At 43.8% G+C, this 18,863-nt stretch overlaps 2 protein-coding genes across 7 annotated transcripts in view; one reads left to right on the forward strand and one right to left on the reverse strand.

Annotated features, from left to right (window-relative positions):
* The window catches only part of pdia5 (protein disulfide isomerase family A, member 5), a 77,330-nt gene extending 73,614 nt beyond the window's left edge, over positions 1-3,716 (reverse strand). The window contains exon 1 of one of the 2 annotated variants that reach the window (XM_026144230.1): positions 3,608-3,716. In XM_026144230.1, coding sequence (XP_026000015.1) covers positions 3,608-3,673 — 66 coding nt within the window. In that variant the 5' untranslated portion in view covers positions 3,674-3,716. The remainder of the gene's footprint in view (positions 1-3,607) is intronic. The other variant, XM_026144229.1, reaches the window with a different exon arrangement.
* Positions 3,717-4,944: 1,228 nt separating this feature from the next.
* The window catches only part of sema5ba (sema domain, seven thrombospondin repeats (type 1 and type 1-like), transmembrane domain (TM) and short cytoplasmic domain, (semaphorin) 5Ba), a 192,929-nt gene continuing 179,010 nt past the window's right edge, over positions 4,945-18,863 (forward strand). For 2 of the 5 annotated variants that reach the window (XM_026144735.1, XM_026144736.1), the window contains exon 1: positions 4,951-5,151. The gene's annotated coding sequence lies outside the window, so the exon portion shown is untranslated. Of the gene's footprint in view, positions 5,152-18,863 lie in introns of all 5 variants that reach the window. The other 3 variants (XM_026144738.1, XR_003269943.1, XM_026144737.1) reach the window with 3 other exon arrangements.

Consider the following 18,863-nt stretch of genomic DNA (forward strand, 5'->3'; position numbering starts at 1 on the left):
CTTAAAGATTCTACACATGATAGATTTAGTCTTTTCTTTTTTCCACCCAGGACCAAGCGATTATTTATCATGCTCAAAACACACGAAAGACACAATTTTTAGTGTTTTATTAAGTTTAAGAGTACACATTTTTTTATTGCAAGTAAAAACTGCCAGGAGGCCATCTCCTTCAGATAAACAGCAATCAGAAATAACATGTAAAGTATTACGACATATATTAATTTACCAAGCAATCGCTAATGGCAGAGTGTGGTTATGACAGTGTGTGGATATAATTAATGTCTAAAATACATGTTCAACACTGCAAATACCACAAAGATATGTTTCGGGGAACACATCAATAAAGTCCCCTCCATCCCCATGGCTACTGCTAACGCTGCTATTTCTGTAAATGTGTAAACGAAATGTCAGTGAAAGAAGGTAGGGCCACACATTGATTTTTCTGGCCTGAAAAAAAGTAGTGTGTCATTGACAAGGAGACATAATTTTAAAGTTACCAGCCATGGGCAAGCAATCCAGATAGTTAATTGTGTATATGGGGTGGGTGTGGGTGGGGTGTGTGTGTCTGAGTGTGTGTGTGAGAGAGAAGGGTGTTTGGATTAAATTGTTTTGACAGGCAGGCCTTTACCACCCAGACAGCTGGCCTCTAACTGCTGCAGTGGTTTATCACCTCCCATACAGAATCACCTACAAACACCCGACAGTGCTACCTAACACCCAAAGAGGCTTTATCAAGAGCCAAGAGAAAATCCCAGTGGCTCATAGCACAGGAACTACTGTGGAATAACTCCAACATCCTGAGCAATAAATTGCACATTTCCTTTCATGATATCACATATCAGTTTTGATGCCCGGCATCTAGCTTGGTCTGCTTCTACTGGCAGATGATGGAGCCTTCAAAGCTGCTGCTGGATTCACCTGCCGTCATAAAGCACTTATCAGGCCCAATATACTGAAATCTGCCGGTTCTGATGAGGTCCAGTAGACTCAAGGAGTTTAAATTGGGCTGGAAGAGGTCGAAATTGAAGAAATTTGATTTTTGTCCTGTTTTAATAATTAACACCAGCTGAATAAATTGACTCCATGTTTCTGCTGTGGATGTAAATGCTGTAAAATTACAGCCGAGAGTAAGCGCTTGAACAGCACAGTCACTATTTACTCCCAAGAGCTGTGGCACGGTGCCAACGTGTCACAAAGTATCACTGTCAAATGCATATATACAGAGCGTACTGCACGCACGCACACACACACACACCCAATCACCACCCTTGTGTGCGAAAGGCTGCTTCACAACAGGAAGCAGAGCAGGAAAAGGTCTGCATCAGTAACCGTGGTCTAAAGTGGCACGAATGTCGCTCTACATTACAGAGCTAGCTCGCTTTTTAGAGCTGAGACAATGAACTGATTACCTGTTTAAAGGGTGCTCGCACACCTTACCTTCTTTATTATGGTACACTTTGCAGGCTTATATTTAATTTAAGATATCTTCCCAGAGTTCCGGGGAGCTATTGTCCTCCATTTATCATCGCTCTGCAAGATGAAAATCAACTGGAGCAGATCAGTGTAGATTTTTCCTGAAGTTATAAATGTTTAAGCAGTTACAGCAGCACATCTGACATCTTAACACACTTTTGTTTAGTCTAACACTTTAGAAGCTGTGTCCCTGTTGTGTGTTTTGGATGTAATTATGTCTACAGAGCGAAGAATCTTCATTAGTCCTTGGGCTCCACACGTGAGTGTCCCAGCAAACTTCACGGACATAAAGCTCTGTGTGACTCCAGGAACACCTACATAGGAGGGCTGTCCTTACTGTTAATGCTTATTTAAGATCATTAATCGCATGGAAACACCAAAGATTCACTTACGCTATGCTAGGGGTGTCAAACATAAAGTCCTGGGGCCAGAATCAGTCCGCTAAAGATTCCAATCTGGCCCACTGGACAGCTTTGGAAAATGTGAAGGAGGGGGTACATTTTTAGACTTTTAACTGTAGCTTCCTATGTTTTACAGCTTTTTCTACTGAGCTCCTCCATTCATGCTACGCCAAAGTGAATAATTAATAGACAAACAATTAAATGACAGCAATGTCCTGTTCTTCCACTGTCAACAATAGAAACCTATGACTTTTACAATGGGCTGACAGTGGGAGGAAGAGGACAATCTGTCAATGAACACAACACAAATTCTCTGTTTTATAATAGAAGGACAGTCTGCACATTAAGCTAAGATCACTTATTCTGTAATTTTACAGACTTAGTTCTTACTACAGCATTTTTTTTAATCATGTAGGAAAAACTGAGATATACTGCTGAAAGTTCTTCCTTTCCTTATGTTAAAATATCTCGGGGATTAAATGTGTAGCTAAACTTCTTCACACTGACAGACAGAGGAGTTTCACAGGTCTGGCCCACTTAAGATCAAAGTGGGCTGTACGTGGCCCAAAATGTAAAATGAGTTTGGCATCTCTGCTCTGTGAAGGTATTGAGTTCTGTGACAAATTCACAGGCGATTTTCCCCATGATCTCTCATTGGCCTGTATTTATATAGCGCTTTTCTAGTCCCTAAGGACCCCAAAGCGCTTTACATATCCAGTCATTCACGCACACATTCACACACTGGTGATGGTAAGCTACATTGTAGCCACAGCCACCCTGGGGCGCACTGACAGAGGCGAGGCTGCCGGACACTGGCGCCACCAGGCCCTCTGACCACCACCAGTAGGCAACGGGTGAAGTGTCTTGCCCAAGGACACAACGACCGAGACTGTCCAAGCTGGGGCTCGAACCGCCAACCTTCCGATTACAAGGCGAACTCCCAACTCTTGAGCCACGATCGCCCCTATCTCATTTTACCGAGCAGGACCAAGTTAGAATCACGGGTTTTCTTATCCTAAATTATAGTGCACAAGAGTCAACATATTTGCTGTTTGATACAATTAAATTAGGGCACGTGAACACGTTGTGACACGTCACGCCACACGGAGGGAGACTGCACAGCCTACTGTCCTGCTTCCAAAGCGCACTTGAGCTGCATGCTCCCCAACTGCCAGTCAGTGGTCAACAGCCAGACCCGCACTGTGCAAGTCACTTCAGTTTGCAACTTTCAGTTCCACTTAAGAGTGAAAATGAATGGGCTGCTGAGCTGCGACCGTGGAGTGTAAGTCTAACACGCCCGGTGAATGCAACAAAAGCGGCATGTGCAGCATAAGCTGTGACAGAAAGGTAAGCTCTCTGAGGAGCCCCGGTTGTCCGGACTTTACCGGACGGTTTACGGTTTAGAAACATGGGAGGGACCCCGTGTGTGCACATGCGACCGCCGGCCAGACGCCGCTGAGTGCGGGCAGCTACATAAATAAATCCAGTGATAATACCTGCGCCACACACACCGCAGTGCCCCCTTATTATTATTACTAGCTGCTTAAATCTGGGCACCAAGTTCAGTCAAGGGCTGTCAACTTCCCTCCTGCACCTCCTGCACGGACAGGCTAGAAGACGCGGAGAGGAGGAGCGATTTAGATTTATTTTTAAAAAATAATTTCTCTTCTGTATTGAGGGATGGCACAGCGACGCACTTTAAATGAAACACACAAGAGGTTCGTGTGACTCACCAGCAACACCAACGTTAACATTTTCGCCTCTCTCATCCGACTCCCGTAGCGATTCCAAGAGGCCATGATGCCGTTGCCACGTCTGGATACGCAGGCGCATTCGCTTTTCCACGGATTCTTGAGCATGGCGCAAGGGTTATTGGGAAATGTAGTCCTGAGCGGGGGAGGCAGCAAAAGTCACGGGGGAGCTATTGCAGCTGCTACCCCCAACACACACACACACACACACACACACACACACACACACACACACACACACACACACACACACACACACACACACACACAGGTTAGCACCGAGTGTAAGAACTGTAGTCTACGTGGTTTTGTTTTTATCGGACTAATGCAGACATACTGAAGGACAATTAATTACACGAGGGGCTAATTAGTAAATTGGCTTGTGATTGAAAGGATCTTAATTAGCTCTTTATCAATTGGACTTCCACTCCTGAAGAAAAATTGGCTTGATGAAATGTGCTCAACAACATCTGATTTGCAACGTTTGGCGCAAGGTGAATAGAATAAAATATAATAGAACAGAATAGATGTGGAGAATTGTAGAAAATTGCGTACAGTGATAACACTGTATAACGATAAAAAAGGGGCCAATCAAACACCCAGTTTAATCCATATACGTCAGTGAAGAATAGAATAGAATAGAATAGAATAGAATAGAATAGAGCAGTGATGCTCTATAAACAAATGTTTCTTTCGGATGTGCCCATCAAGTCTTTTTTGACACTAAAGAAAACACATCTACAGCATAGAATGACAGTGTTTTCAGAATGGACTTTGACTTGCTCTGATGTTAACCTTATTGCCATCTTGAAATTCAGTAGTAAACAAATTGAAAAGTTTTGTTTGTTTGGTTTTACTTGCATGTATTGGTTGTTGCCATTGTAATTGGCCTAAGACATAGTTAAGAATTTCCTGTAAATTTTAGGCTTGTGGAATGTAAATAGACTAGAGTAGTAACAAAACAGAAAAGTGTATAACCATAACTTGTGTTCCCTGTTTAAGCTTGCTGTTACTTGCAAAGCAGGGGAACACTCACATTCCCAGTGGACCTTTATTGCCCGGTTACCCCGACGGCAGGTAGGCTGCTGTTGCATCCCAGACAACAGCACGCAGGGCAAACCTTTCCCAGAAAATCCCTTTGGTCTTTTCTTAACTCGGTGCGGCTGTTTCTGCACTGGACATAGGCAGTGTTGTGACACTCTTCTTGCTCTCCGGGGTGTCCGTGCGTATGTTCCTCCCGATTGCGCTTGCAAATCGGCCTCTTACTCCCCCCCCACCCTCCTCACCACCCCCAATCCTCCACTCCTCCCCGCTCTCCCCCAACCCGGTGGTATCGTCCGACGGTAAAGAAGAGAGAGCGCAGTTGTCGGCTGCAGGTCTCTCGGAGAGGAACGCGCAGCGGCTGAGGAAACAAGACTAGAACCCATCTCTATTCTGGCTCCACAGCTTAAAAACTGCGACTGTGATTCTCTCCTTATCTCTACCTGGCATTCTCATCAACTTAGGGAATACAAACATCTTGCAAGGTAAAAGAAAAATCACTTTTCCCTTCTTTTCCACTGCAAAATACCTGGGAGGACTAATACAAAGCACTTTTTGGGTGTGTTGTGCACCAGTTTCCAGCTTGTATCCCGCTTCAGATTTACGAAATGGATTGCAGTTCGACTTTGACTGAGGTGTTTGATTTTTTTTTCATATTAAAGGCAAATCAGCACAATAGCCTGCTGCAGCTTAGCTGACCTGCACAGATAAAATAAATAAGGGACCCTCCATCACTAATGGATTGGCTACTCGAAAGCTTTATTCAGCCATGCTGTGGGGTCCGTTTCTCTCTGGACCATTTTTCTATCAGAGCGGGGTTTGAGCGGTGGGGCTGTGTTTTTATCCTAAATGTCAGACACTTTGCGGATATCCTCTTTTTCCCACTTTAACTGCTTGAGGCAAAGTGATTTGTCCGTTGATATAGCGTGTTATTCAGAGCTGCTCCTTTATGTCTCGCCAGTTTTACTTTCCACTCACGTTTCATCCCAGGATCAGAGGCGCATTTGTGGGCTGCAGGAGCTGGCTGTGCCTGCCACATTAGCACTGCCTCAAACTTACTTTGTGCTGCACGCTGTCCTGTAGTCCCGGTAAGAGGCAAGACGTGGACTTAAAAAGCAACCTTGTTGGGAAACTTGTTCCCGTTGTTAGGAGATATGCTTGGGAAGGAAAGTGCATTTTTTGGGAGATTGTGCGCCTGGTCGGCATTTCTCTTTTTAAATATTTGTGTGCGCGGTAACCCAATTTGGCGGTTCAGAAGTTTGGTGTAAAATCGACCACCCTGTCTTTTCTTCCCGACTGTGCAAGTGAATTTTATTGTCTGACTTAAAGACGGCCAATAATGACCTCATCACTTCCGATAACAGATTAACAGCTTTTACGCACGGGTTGAGCAGCCTTGCGCACAACGTTTCGGGTGTTTTGTTCTTTCCCAATCCCAGGAAACGTTAGTGAGGCTAATTCTGCACGAGAACACTCAGAAAATATTCATGAGCTTGTCACTTGGATGAATAGCTTCTCCATTTCTCCCCGATAAAGACACTTCAGATTTGTAATAGTTTAAATTGTAAAGCTGTCCAGGTAAAAGCGCCTGAGGCTGTGGATTTCGAACAAAGAGATACCCTATTATAAAAGAAATAGGTCGATTTCATTTTGCGTAAATTTGAGTTGATTATCCTGAAATGATTTGTCAAGCGCTCCAAAGCGGACCGTGTTGTAGCAGAGCAACAGAGGGCAGTGTTGAGCGGCACTGTACAGCTGTGGCGACACCTTGCCAGGTAACGTCTGCTGTAGAGTTACAGACAATCTGCACGCACACAAGTTTGGTCAAATGAGCACGCAAAGAGACTTTCATGAAGTATTGCTTGATTGTTTTTTCTTTTTGTTTTAATCAGTCGATCAAATGCCAAAAGCTTACGCACAAACTTTTATCTGGAGACAGTTCACTGAGAACAGTTTTCAGAGAAATTTTGTGGCTGGAATTTTTAAGGCTTAAAATATTAAATCTTATTACCCCCCCCCCCCACCAAATTAATCAAACAGCTTATTCAACTGAAAGCTATTTTCCTGCAACAGCGACTATCATCACTGGGCTCTTGGTAGTTTTTGTGGTGCTGCACTCTATTCATCTGTAGCTTTTTGAAAAAAATGTTTTTATTGAGCCCCAGTTGTTCAGTTTCTTCAGTATTGTAAATTAATGTATTATTCATTAACACTCAAATATGCACCATGGCTGGTGTGAGTTTTGGCAAAGGTGATGATATAATCCTTTTTTAATGCAGCTTGTTTTTTTTCCATACAACAGACAAGAAAAAAACATATTTAATATCCTCAATTAGCTACAATTAGTAATCCACTAAAGACAGCTTCATAGTGGTAATTTCCCACTTCCCTTTCTGTGGAATAACAAGGAGCAACCCCATCACAATCCAGTTATAATTGATCACTTAAACTGCCGTAACAAAAGAATTTCCCAAATATGGGATGAATAAATTTGCCACATCATCTTATTTCATCTCATCTGATCACCAACCCCCCGTACCCTACATTGGCATAACTATTGCTTTTATTTTGTTCATTCATCAATATGTGTGAAACTACCATATCTCCCTCATCTTTTGATTGATATTCATCCATTTGACAGGTTTTGTTAGGCCCAGATGCTTGTCATATGGATCATTAACGCTTTTGTTATTTGGAGAGCTGTTTTTAGTATCCTGGGTCACTCCATTCAAATGGAAAGTAGGTTCATCTTTGATGAATTTATGAGGGCTCTTGACAGGTCCTGGTGGGGCAGAATCAGACCTGCCAAGCAGAAAGAGATCCAAAAAAAACAATCCCAAACTGGATAACCTCCCTGCAACCTATCCCCCTCCAGCTATCCTCTTAGAACTACTCTACGTTCACTTTCCCCTTCTTTCTCATTTTCCATGTAACTACAGCGTGTGGAAGTGTTTTGTTTTCCCAATGTTATCCAGGGGTCATGTATCTCCATGGCATCTAATGGCGACATAAATAATTCATTTCCATTACCAAATATGATAGGTGTGGAATAGACGAGCTGGCGGCCTTTTCATCAGATTTTTAATGATGCATATTTAGACGGGGCCAGGTGAGATATTTCTGTTGTCGGGCATCATTTGAGATGCGGTGAACAGATATGAAAGTTTTATGTCCGGAGAACTTGATCTCTCCTCTCCTCCGCCTGACGAGGATGAAACGCTCAATATGGTCTGACCATCGCAGGTGTGCGAGTGTTGCCGTGAGCACGTCTCGTCTAAAGCGATAACAGACGGATACAGATAAGAAGTGTGATTGTGTCAGGTTTGATGCCACTTTTCTCGCGCAGTTACCCTTCATATAGCTCCAGTTGTATAAAGATGGAAAAGGAGCTTGAGGGATAAAAATAACAATAACTCTTGCTGTTGACAGACTGTTTTGTCATTTCAAGGTGTAGGTTTTCACCATCCAAGAAACCAAGGTAGAGAGTGGAAACTGACAGCTTTCACAGAGCGATATCTCTGCTGTTAGTCTGTCATTCAGCTGTTTGACTTTTCATGCACGCCAAACAAGCTGTCCAGGACATCTGCTGCCACCCGTGTGAACCACACCTCACTTCATTTATGCACTCTATCATCTTATGTCTTTTTTGAACCCTGACTTGAGAGTTCCAACAAAAATAAAAACACCCCCATAACCAAAAACCTATCTCTGCACTTTCAGGAAGGATGCCTTTATGGTTACAAAGTAATGAGTGGTTTGCAGGGGTGCACAATTCTGCCTGTTGGTCCTTATTTTGCACCCCTTTGTGTGTGTATGTGCATGTCCTTGCTATGTGGAAGTAAAGAAAAGAGATTTTTTACAGTTTTAAAGTGGCCTTCTGGAGCAGGATTCACATGGTAATCAGGTCAGGGTGCACTGAGGAAAAACAAAGCTGTCCAAAAGCAGAGAGAGGGTCCAAAAGACGTGCTGTTTTCTTTCTTTCTTTCTTTCTTCATTTTTTTGTTAAGATATTTCAAGGAGTGTGAAGAGACACATGGAGAGATGCTGCCTTAAAGTGGCTCTGTATATTCAGAACACTGCAGCCACATTGGAGTGTCTGTTGCTCTCTGTTATGTTAATATAACGCCAGATTTGAAATAACAGCGTCAGACACTATGATTTGAGGTGGCAGCCCTCGCCTCAATACTCGCCGTGGTCTTTATACTGAGAATACAGAGCTCTGCTGCCTAGTCACCTGAATGTGATTATGTTGTCCCACAGTACTGACATAAATGTTGCCATTTTCCATTCACACACACACAGACACACACCGAGGCTCGATTGAGGTCCCGAGCCTCATTTTATTCAAAATGAAATCATTCCTCAGCTATGTGACAACTTAGAGAAACATTCAAATTTTGGCCCAGGCTTGTTTCTTGCTTTTTTTGTCCTTTTTTTGAGGTTGATGTGAGTGTTTTGTGGCCAATTTTACTGTCAGAAACAAACTGCAGCTTGACAGATGCACTTTGCCTCACCGCCGCAGCAGCACCCTGATGAGAATCTGCATCAGATTTTTTTTAGCTCAGTCTTTTGTTAATGACAGACTCGGTTTGAGGAGGAACGTGTACTTGCAATAAGCAGACAGTTTGAGCCGTCAGCAGAGGGAGGCCGAGCGGTCTGAGCTGGTGGGTGGAAATGAATAATTCCACAGTGTCTGTCTGGGTCCCCTCAGCCTCCCCAGATCTCATTGTTTCTGAATGCAGAGTGTACTTGGCGTGGCCTTCACTCACGCTGTCTGGCTGTTTGTAACCTGGCCTTTCTCTGCATTGACAGACAACCTCGTTGTCTGTGAAATCCAGTACGGCAGCAACGTCTCTGCCCCCTGTCTGCAACCCTGCTAATTAAAGCTTGATGCGACCCAACAGTCTCAATTTGTCTGCGGAACGTTATCATCATTGTTTCCTCCTCTGCTATTTACAAACAAGGAGAATAGAGATAAAAATGGAAAGCCTGTCAAGCAGGAGGGGAAACTTGATTTTTTTGAAGCTTTAAATGATTATTGGAGTTTAAAATTAGCATGCAACAGATTATTCTTTTCTTATTTTCCATATGTGAGAATTTGCTGCTTAGCTTGTTGGCTGAAACATTTAAACTTTGGTCTTGGGGAGCTAGTGATGAACAGCCTCCACATTTTCTAAGAATTTCCAGATGAAAAGGATTAATTGGTTAATAAAATTAATAATTAATTAATAATAAAAAACAATTAATAACAGGTGTGGTTTGAATAAAGGCGACTCTGTTCCTCATTTGGAGGGCAGCTTTTAAACTGGATGTGCATTCTTCCCAACATGAGAATATTCTGGGATTTCTGTCTTTTTCCACACGTTCTCATTGTTACCCCTCTTGGCCATTAGACGAGGTGTGCGAGAACGCGCGTCGTGAGCGAGCGTGCGCTCATACGCGCATGTGTGCATGTCTGAGCAATTTGATTTTTCTCTTTGTGTGCATGCGAAGCGGACGTGAAGGCATGTGCCTTTTCTCTCCCATCCCTCCTCCGTTCAGCCTCGGCAAGGTCTGAGCAAAGCCGGAATAAAAGGGGAGCGAGAGGAGGAGAAAGTACTCCCACAGTTGATTTGACTATTGTGAGGGGGAGGAACACTATTTCCATTGATGCTCTGGATGCACGGCTCAAACCCCCAGAAGCTTTAGGAAGGGAGCTCATTCAAGGCTTGGTGTGACCCAGAGGACTGATTTGGAAGATGGGTGTTGAGCCCTTTGTGGGGACGGTGGGAACATTGTTCCCATTCCACCGCTTTAATACTACTGTGAACCACTGGCTCTGTGAGATGGATGGGCTCTCAGGTTGTCTGTTTTCACTCTAAAGACACTGGAGAGGTCTTTTATAGTGGAAGTTTCTTGAATCTTCCAAGTCAAAGAGATTGTTTCTGCAGTTTCTAGATAGAATATATTAGATTTTTGTGTTTTTTGGGGGGGGGGTTTCTGTAAAAAAAAAAAGAAAATGTTGTAATTTGGAAAAGTAATTTAAGGATCTCCTCTCTTTGCTCTCAGAGGAATCATAGTTGAGCGACAAATCATTAACACATCTGGCCATTGTTCAAAGGTAAAATCACATATATTTACCTTTGATTTTGTCATAGCTGCAAAGAAGAAAGAACAGGATGCTGTACCTCTGCAAAAACCCCAAGCCCCAAGCCTCCTCCTTCAAGTCAAGTCAGTCCGCATGAAATAGGTCAAGAAATCATAAATCACAATTTTGCTTTTGCTTTGAAACCTGTACACATTTCCGCCTCTGTTATAACCTTTGATTTAAGGACAAAAGCTGACCTTCAAAAACTGAAACAAACAAACAAACTTAGAACAGGGCATGAGACGGCAATGATTTCCTTTCTGAATTCCTTTGGCTGAAGCAAGTAGTTTGATTTGATGGGGTGGCTGTAGCTCAGGTAGTAGAGCAGGTCACCTGCTAACTGGAAGTCTGCACCAGTCTGCATGGCAAAAATCCTTGGGCAAGATACTAACCCCAGGTTGCTTTCCAATGCATTCATCGGAGTGTGAATGTTAGTTCGGTAGCACTGAAAACCTAGAAAAGTGCTTGTGAGAACGGGTGTGATTGGGTGAATGAACAAGTTGTATAAAACACTTTGAGTGCTCATCGTAAAAAAAAAGCTAAATAAGAACATTTAACATTTACCATTGCTTAAACCTTCCGGATGGTATTGAGTATGTAAGAGCACTTGTTTTGAATGTCTGAGTTTATCTGGCATTACTCAGAGTGGATTTGGACTTTTTTAATACAATGCAGAAAGCATATTGTTAAATCAACAGATGGCAGGTCTCTACTTCACTGGTAACCTGACGTGCCACTGAACCAGCTAGGAAGTTGTTACCAGTTTTCCAAATAGGTAACATGTAAGCTGTTTGGAAAACGAGCAGCATTTTTCATTAAATAATTAGCACATTATTGCACGAGACATTTGATTAACACCACATACCAAAACGTCATCAAATAAGATCGGCGAATTACACAAAAGGTGTAAAGAAGTAAAACCTGTCGCAGTCTGAGGGGCTTCAGAAAGACGTTTGTGATTCCAGGTCTATGCAACAAAAACAAAACTGTGTATAACTGACATCATCTTCATTTCCAAAAGACATTTGTCAAGTGACTGGATGAACCATCTATCTATTTAAACACCCAGGAGAAGAAGGCGAGCACTTCCCTTTATGTTGTTGATTGAACCGCAGCTCTCATGATCGTGATCTATCGAATCGTGCGAGAATTCAGCTGCCTTACAAGGTGACTTTACTGCAGTGAATGAACGCCATTCTTTCTCAACAGCCCCTTCACTTGTTTGTTTCCATGTAGGCGTTGAAGAGCACTGTCTGAAAAGTTGCTGCGCGCTTTCCTGTAGGTGTTTCTTTGAACCGAGATCTGGTAAAAAAGCAAAGCCTGAACATGATAATATGTATTTTCATTCCTCTATGGAAGCATCTGGATTGCTACGTTTTGCCGTATAGAAATTCAGGTATGTGGAGCAAAATATAAATACAATGGAAATTGGTTGTCTGAAACCTGACCTAAGCCTGAATGCACAAAGCATAAATAAATCACGTTGAGGTCGACAGAAGTGCTGGTATTTTTCATTCATACACTTTAAACATTAGATTATACGACTAGGAGTCTATAAAAACTACACTTGGCTGTATAAAGTGTTCAAATATTGTTAAGTGGCTTCATCAAACTCATACTTTTGCTTTCGAGTCGTCAACATTCCTCTCAGGGATCTCAGGGCTTCAGGTATTTTGCTTCAAAAAGACCCATTGTGTGCAGCTTTTAGAAACCTCTCCTAATAGACTAAGGCTCATTTTTACCCTGTAAAATGATTATATCTCTCCAAATGGAGTCATACGGTGAGATCTAAACTCCTTTCTTCAGTTTGTGCTCTGTGAAATAATAGGTTTGAAGAAGGCAGTGCAAACAAGGCTTAAACTGATATGCAGAGGCAACTCATGCACTACTCATCTAGCTTTTTATTTACACGCTGACAGGAAATGGAATGACGATATACATTATTTGTTTTTGTTAGAGACTATTTGGCATGCTAAGAAGCTGCCATTATTCAGTATGTGACTTCAATAGTACCAGGCGCTTTGGAGACTATCAGATAAAGCTGCTGAGAATTCCTGATGTGTTTACTTGACATTCGTTTGCAGTATTTTAGATTTTTATCAGCAGCCTCTGATAGGTCGTAGAACTGGCTCATTAGAAAGCGCAGCACATGCATCTCTGCCGGTCAGCAATCTGGCGTTTGTGAGCGCGCCTGTTTGTTTGTTTGAGTATCCATGTGTTTGTGTCCGAACATATGCGTGTCGGCTTCTGTTGTGTACATTTGCAGTAATGGCTAGAAAATCAGCAGCAGTTAGTGAAAGCGGGCAGCTGCTCTCCGATTATACTGTTACCCACATCCCCACATTCACGTAGCATGTATAATTGGACAACCACATGTCAGGATGCGATGTGCAGCATGAGCCTAATGATTTTGCAGCACTAAATACGATTCAGTGGCGTTGTCCTTCTTCCAGATAATGGCTTGAAATCTAATGCAAGTGGAGAGTAGAGAATGACAGAGTTGTCCTGGGATCCTGAGAGCGCCGTGGGATAGTTGTCATCATTTTTATGAGTCTATGATGTATGAAGGTTGAAAAAGTCCTTATTATTGTACAGCAACAGTGAAAATATGGTTAATATTAGGCTGCCATGATGTTACGTGCCGTGTAAGCGCCCACTCTTTCCTCCCACAAATACCTGAAACATTTCAAATAATTTCCAGAACAAAGAATAGAGGACAGTGGAAACAAAAGCACAACTTTTCACGTGTAGCAACAGCTTTAGAAGGACAAAAGAGAGGACGTAGAGGAAACTCCTCCCTGGGAATTTTGAATGTGTTTTTCTTTTCATAAAAGGAAATAACATTTTACAGAAAGGTGGGAACATTATGAATAACCAACAAACACAACAACCAGCTGATCGAGCCAGGAAGAGCGCAAACAGGTACATAAATAACTACACGTGAAAGTTTATGTCTTGTGTGTCTAAAAGAAAAAAACATATCAGCCAATATATTTGAATATCAGATTTTTAAACTGCCAAATATCGGTATCAGTCTTAATAATCCTATATCAGCTGGGCTCTGCTTTGCTGCTTTGAACTAGTGGATAATGCCACGTCGACAACTCCAAAGCCAAGTATAGCTCCAGTAAGATCAAATGCGCTGAAGAGCACTGGCACAGAGATCCCACATGGTGTTTTTTGTTGCTTTTTGATGTCTACTTTGTCACGCTGTTCGCCCTTTGTTTTTTTCTGATTTCCCTTTAGTGTGACAAGTTCACATTTCCCCATCTAAATGTTTTATGCAGTTTGTATTATCGCTGCCCTGACCAGATAACAAGAGGCATGCGTGTTGAATAATTACTTATCTCCTCAGGTACCACAGTGAAATCCACCAAAAAAACCCTTTTGTTACCTAATCTTCACAGCTGCGTTATTCTTCTTCTCAATCCAAAACAATCCACGCCTGCTGTCAGCCTTCTCCAGAAAATCAGCATATATAGACGTGTACTTTTGCAAGACGCAGCACGGTTCTGACAAAGGGAAGCAACAACAGAGAGCATATACACTTATTTTGTGTGGCAGCTATAGACCTATTTCACATCTGAGGTGTCAAAACATTTCAGCTTTTTCAGGGAGAATCCGATCATGCTATTATTCATTGTCTGCGTCTGTTTTCTTTTGTTTTTTTTTCCTGTCTATTTGACCTGCGTAGCAATGAGCACTCAGCAATACTCCAGCTTAACCTGACAGACTTTCAGGAGAAATTATTCTGCCGTGTCTTTTGACCTTTTTGTGTGGCTCTTGCCAGAAATCTCTTGGTTTTAAGCCAACAGGCAGACCGGAATTTGTTCTTTTTCTCCGCCAAAGTGGCTGATTTGTGATTCATGCTGCGTGCGAGCTGCGGAGTTTTTAATGGTCAAATGCAGACCTTATTATCTCCCCAGAGAACTCACTTCGATCATACTCACTGCCGTGTATATACCCCCCGACGCTAATGCTAGGTTGGCCATGAAAGAACTTTCTGCAGCCATTAACAAACACCAGAATAAACACCCCGAGGCTGCTTTTATTGTTGCTGGCGACTTCAACCACACCAACTTAAAGACAGTCCTTCCCAGATTCCACCAACATGTCTCCTGCCACACCAGAGGAGACAAGACTTTAGACCATGTGTATTCCAACCTGGCTGGAGCCTACAAAGCCACACCCCTCCCCCACATTGGACAATCGGACCATCTCTCCCTGTTCCTCACACCTCGGTATTCACCACTCATCCAACGTGTGAAACCTGCTGTGAGGACAATTAAAGTGTGACCAGAGGGGACAGACGCAGTGCTCCAGGACAGATTTAAAAACACAGACTGGAATATGTTCACCCACACAGACCTGGACCAGTATGCCTCATCTGTACTGGATTACATCTCCGAAACCACAGACAGTGTCACCACCCAGAAACGGATCACCATGTACCCCAACCAGAAGCCTTGGATGAACCGGGATGTTCGTCTCCTCCTGAAGGCCCGCAACACCGCCTTTAGGTCAGGAGATGCACACGCCTACAGTACAGCCAGGGCTAATCTAAAGAAGGGCATCAAAAAAGCCAAACACCATTACAAAAAGAAGGTAGAAGAACACTTCTCCAACTCCAACCCCCGACGCATGTGGCAAGGACTCCAGACCATCACAGACTACAGGACCACCAAACCCTCCCCCGCATCCTCTGATGTCTCCTTCCTCAACGAGCTCAACAACTTTTATGCTCGTTTTGAGCGAGGGAACCCCACAACCACAACCAAAGCAGATGTGACGCCAGACCACCAACCTCTGACTCTCTCCCCCACCGATGTAGGAGCGGTGCTGAGCAGGATCAATGTCCACAAGGCTGCAGGTCCCGATGGCATCCCCGGGCGTATTCTCAGAGCGTGTTCTGAGGAGCTTGCAGGAGTGCTCACAGACATATTCAACCTGTCCTTGGCCCACGCTGTGGTACCGGCCTGCTTCAAATCCACCTCCATCGTCCCGATACCCAAAAACTCCAACCCATCTTGCCTCAATGACTACCGCCCAGTAGCACTCACTCCCATCATCACTAAGTGCTTAGAGCAGCTGGTCCTAGCACACTTCAAATCCTGTCTCCCCCCCACCCTGGACCCCCACCAATTCGCATACCGCCGGAACAGGAGCACAGAGGATGCAGTCTCCATCGCAATGCACTCTGTCCTCTCACACCTGGACAACAACAACACCTACGCCAGAATGCTGTTTATAGACTTCAGTTCAGCATTCAATACAATCCACCCCTCACAACTCATCAGGAAACTGACAGACCTGGGCATCAGTTCCCTCATCTGCAAATGGTTACTGGACTTCCTGACCAACCGCCCCCAACATGTCCGGCTGGATAACCACTGCTCATCTACAATCACGATGAACACCGGTGTACCACAAGGCTGTGTGATGAGCCCTTTCCTCTACTCCCTCTTCACCCACAACTGCAGACCTGCTGATGGTTCCAACACCATCATTAAGTTTGCAGATGACACCACGGTGATTGGCCTCATCAGTGACAACGATGAGGCCGCCTACAGGGAGGAGGTGGATCGTCTGGCTGAGTGGTGCGACACAAACAACCTGCTGCTTAACACCGAGAAGACCAAGGAGCTCATCGTGGACTACAGGAGGAATGCTGACCCACATCCACCCATCCACATTAAGGGGACGGCTGTGGAGCGTGTGAGCAGCTTCAAGTTCCTGGGAGTCCACATCTCCGAGGATCTCACCTGGACGACCAACTGCTCCAAGCTGGTCAAGAAGGCTCACCAGCGCCTCTTCTTCTTGAGGACTCTGAGGAAGAACCACCTGTCCTCAGACATCCTGGTGAACTTCTATCGCTGCACCATCGAGAGCATCCTGACCAACTGTATAACAGTCTGGTACGGGAACTGCTCTGCCTCGGACCGGAAGGCGTTGCAGAGGGCCGTGAAAACTGCCCAGCGCATCGCCGGAGCACCACTTCCTGCCATAAAAGACATCTACAGGAAGCGGTGTCTGAAAAGGGCTGGGAAAATCATCAGAGACCCCAGTCACCAATCACATGGACTCTTCACCCTCCTGCCCTCTGGGAGGCGCTACAGGAGCCTCCGGACTAAGACCACCAGGTACCGGAACAGCTTCTTCCCCACAGCTGTCAGACTCTTGAACTCTGCCTCCTGACATCTGACCCACGTTAACTCATGGACTGAACATACACACACACACACAATGGACAACTGTACCCTCAAACACACAATAATAACATGGACTGAACCACCACTCACAACCACTAGCACTTTATATAGCCTCTGTAGAAATTATCCACACCCTCACTTACCTTACCTGCACTACTGTATAGCCCTGTGTAAACAATCATTCTGTACATACGATAATTTTTAACCCTACAACTGTTTACAACTTGCATAGTTCACATTTCTGTATAGCTGTATATCTCAGATTCCTGTAAAGTTATTTATTTCATATTCTGTATAGTTTTTCATATTTATATCCTGTCCATATCCTGTACATAGCTTGTACTCACTACAGCCTGTACATACTTATAGTTATAGAATATTCACAACATACTTCATACCGTGTACATTATAACATAATAGACCCATTTCTATATTATTGCTAATATATATTGTAATATATCTATATCACTAAGCACTTCTGGATGGATGCAAACTGCATTTCGTTGCCCTGTACCTGTGCATGTGCAATGACAATAAAGTTGAATTCTATTCTATTCTATTCTATTCTATTCTATTCTATACGCTCAATTCTGGATATGAGGCTGACAGGGGAATAGTGCTGCAAGACTGTAGCCTTAATTAAGGACTCATTAGCTAACAGGTGCTGAACACTGAGAACATATACAAGCACAGGCCTGAAATGAGCGAAACAGTAAGTACTGCGAGTGCAGGCACTTCAGATTGTGACCACGATCCTTATTTGAAGCTGAACATTGAACAAAGGTTGCTGTCTTTGGCCAATGACAAGTCTGACGGGCAAGTCAACAAAGTGGAACAGAAAGCACGACGCGTCTACGCTCTGCCTCCCTGGCTTTAAGTGTTCAATCATAAACACATTTTTGTGCCACACTACCTCTACAGCACTGCTGAGTCGGGTTAGCTTTGGTTACTATGGCAATAGAAGTGGCTCTCGGTGGGGGCAGGAGGGTCTGCTTGAGACTGAAGCAGAAAGAGAGGAGTGTGACAGTGATTAATGTCCTGGCAGAAACAGAGACGGTCAACTCTCAGAGCCCCGTTGTCACCATCAGAGTATTAAAAAGCACGCCGCGCCCAGCACCTCGTCTCAAAAGCACCAGAATGGCTGGAGGTTTAATCACAGTCATGTGAATTATTTATTACATAAAAATCTATTACTTTTTGACTTGGTGGATGAAAGCGAGAGTAAATTGAAATGTTGGATTAAGCCAAGAAGGAAATGAGATTCACCTGCGTGTCTCCTAAAATCAATCCTCTCCATCCTGCTGATTAATGGCAGAACATTTGTCTCAGCATCTTGCACTGAGGTAAATGCATCTTATTCCAAAAACATCAAACAAGTCGAAGTGGCCTTTTTCTCCAACCTCCAGGTGGCGAGGGGAGAAGGGGCTACTGTTGAGTCACATGGCTCTCCGATTACCGTGCAGCCTGTTAACAAGGAAGCGAAGTGATGGAAGACTGTGGGCCAAGCGTCTGCATGATAGAGATAAGCGGCCAACTGGGCATCCTCTATCCACCACCGCATCCAACCCCTCCACCCCCAACAAGAACACTCAGGAAATACTATGCCTGGATATTTAACCAGCAGGGTTCAATGATGGAAAAACTTTAGTATGTGGCTATATTTGCACAAAAAAACCCCACTCACGTGCACGAACCCTCCTTGTATTGGACACACTTTTGTATGGGAAAAAACTCTTAAAGCTTTGTCACGGTGACTGTCCCTCTTTCATGTGGCCCACCTGGATGCTTAGGCCAATTAGAGCTCCTTTTCAGGATCTTGTTCTCTTCTCGGGATTTTGCACATCACTGCACTTTTCCTTCC

The sequence above is a fragment of the Astatotilapia calliptera genome, chromosome 16 (genome assembly GCF_900246225.1).
Source record: "Astatotilapia calliptera chromosome 16, fAstCal1.2, whole genome shotgun sequence".
Lineage (NCBI taxonomy): Eukaryota > Metazoa > Chordata > Actinopteri > Cichliformes > Cichlidae > Astatotilapia > Astatotilapia calliptera.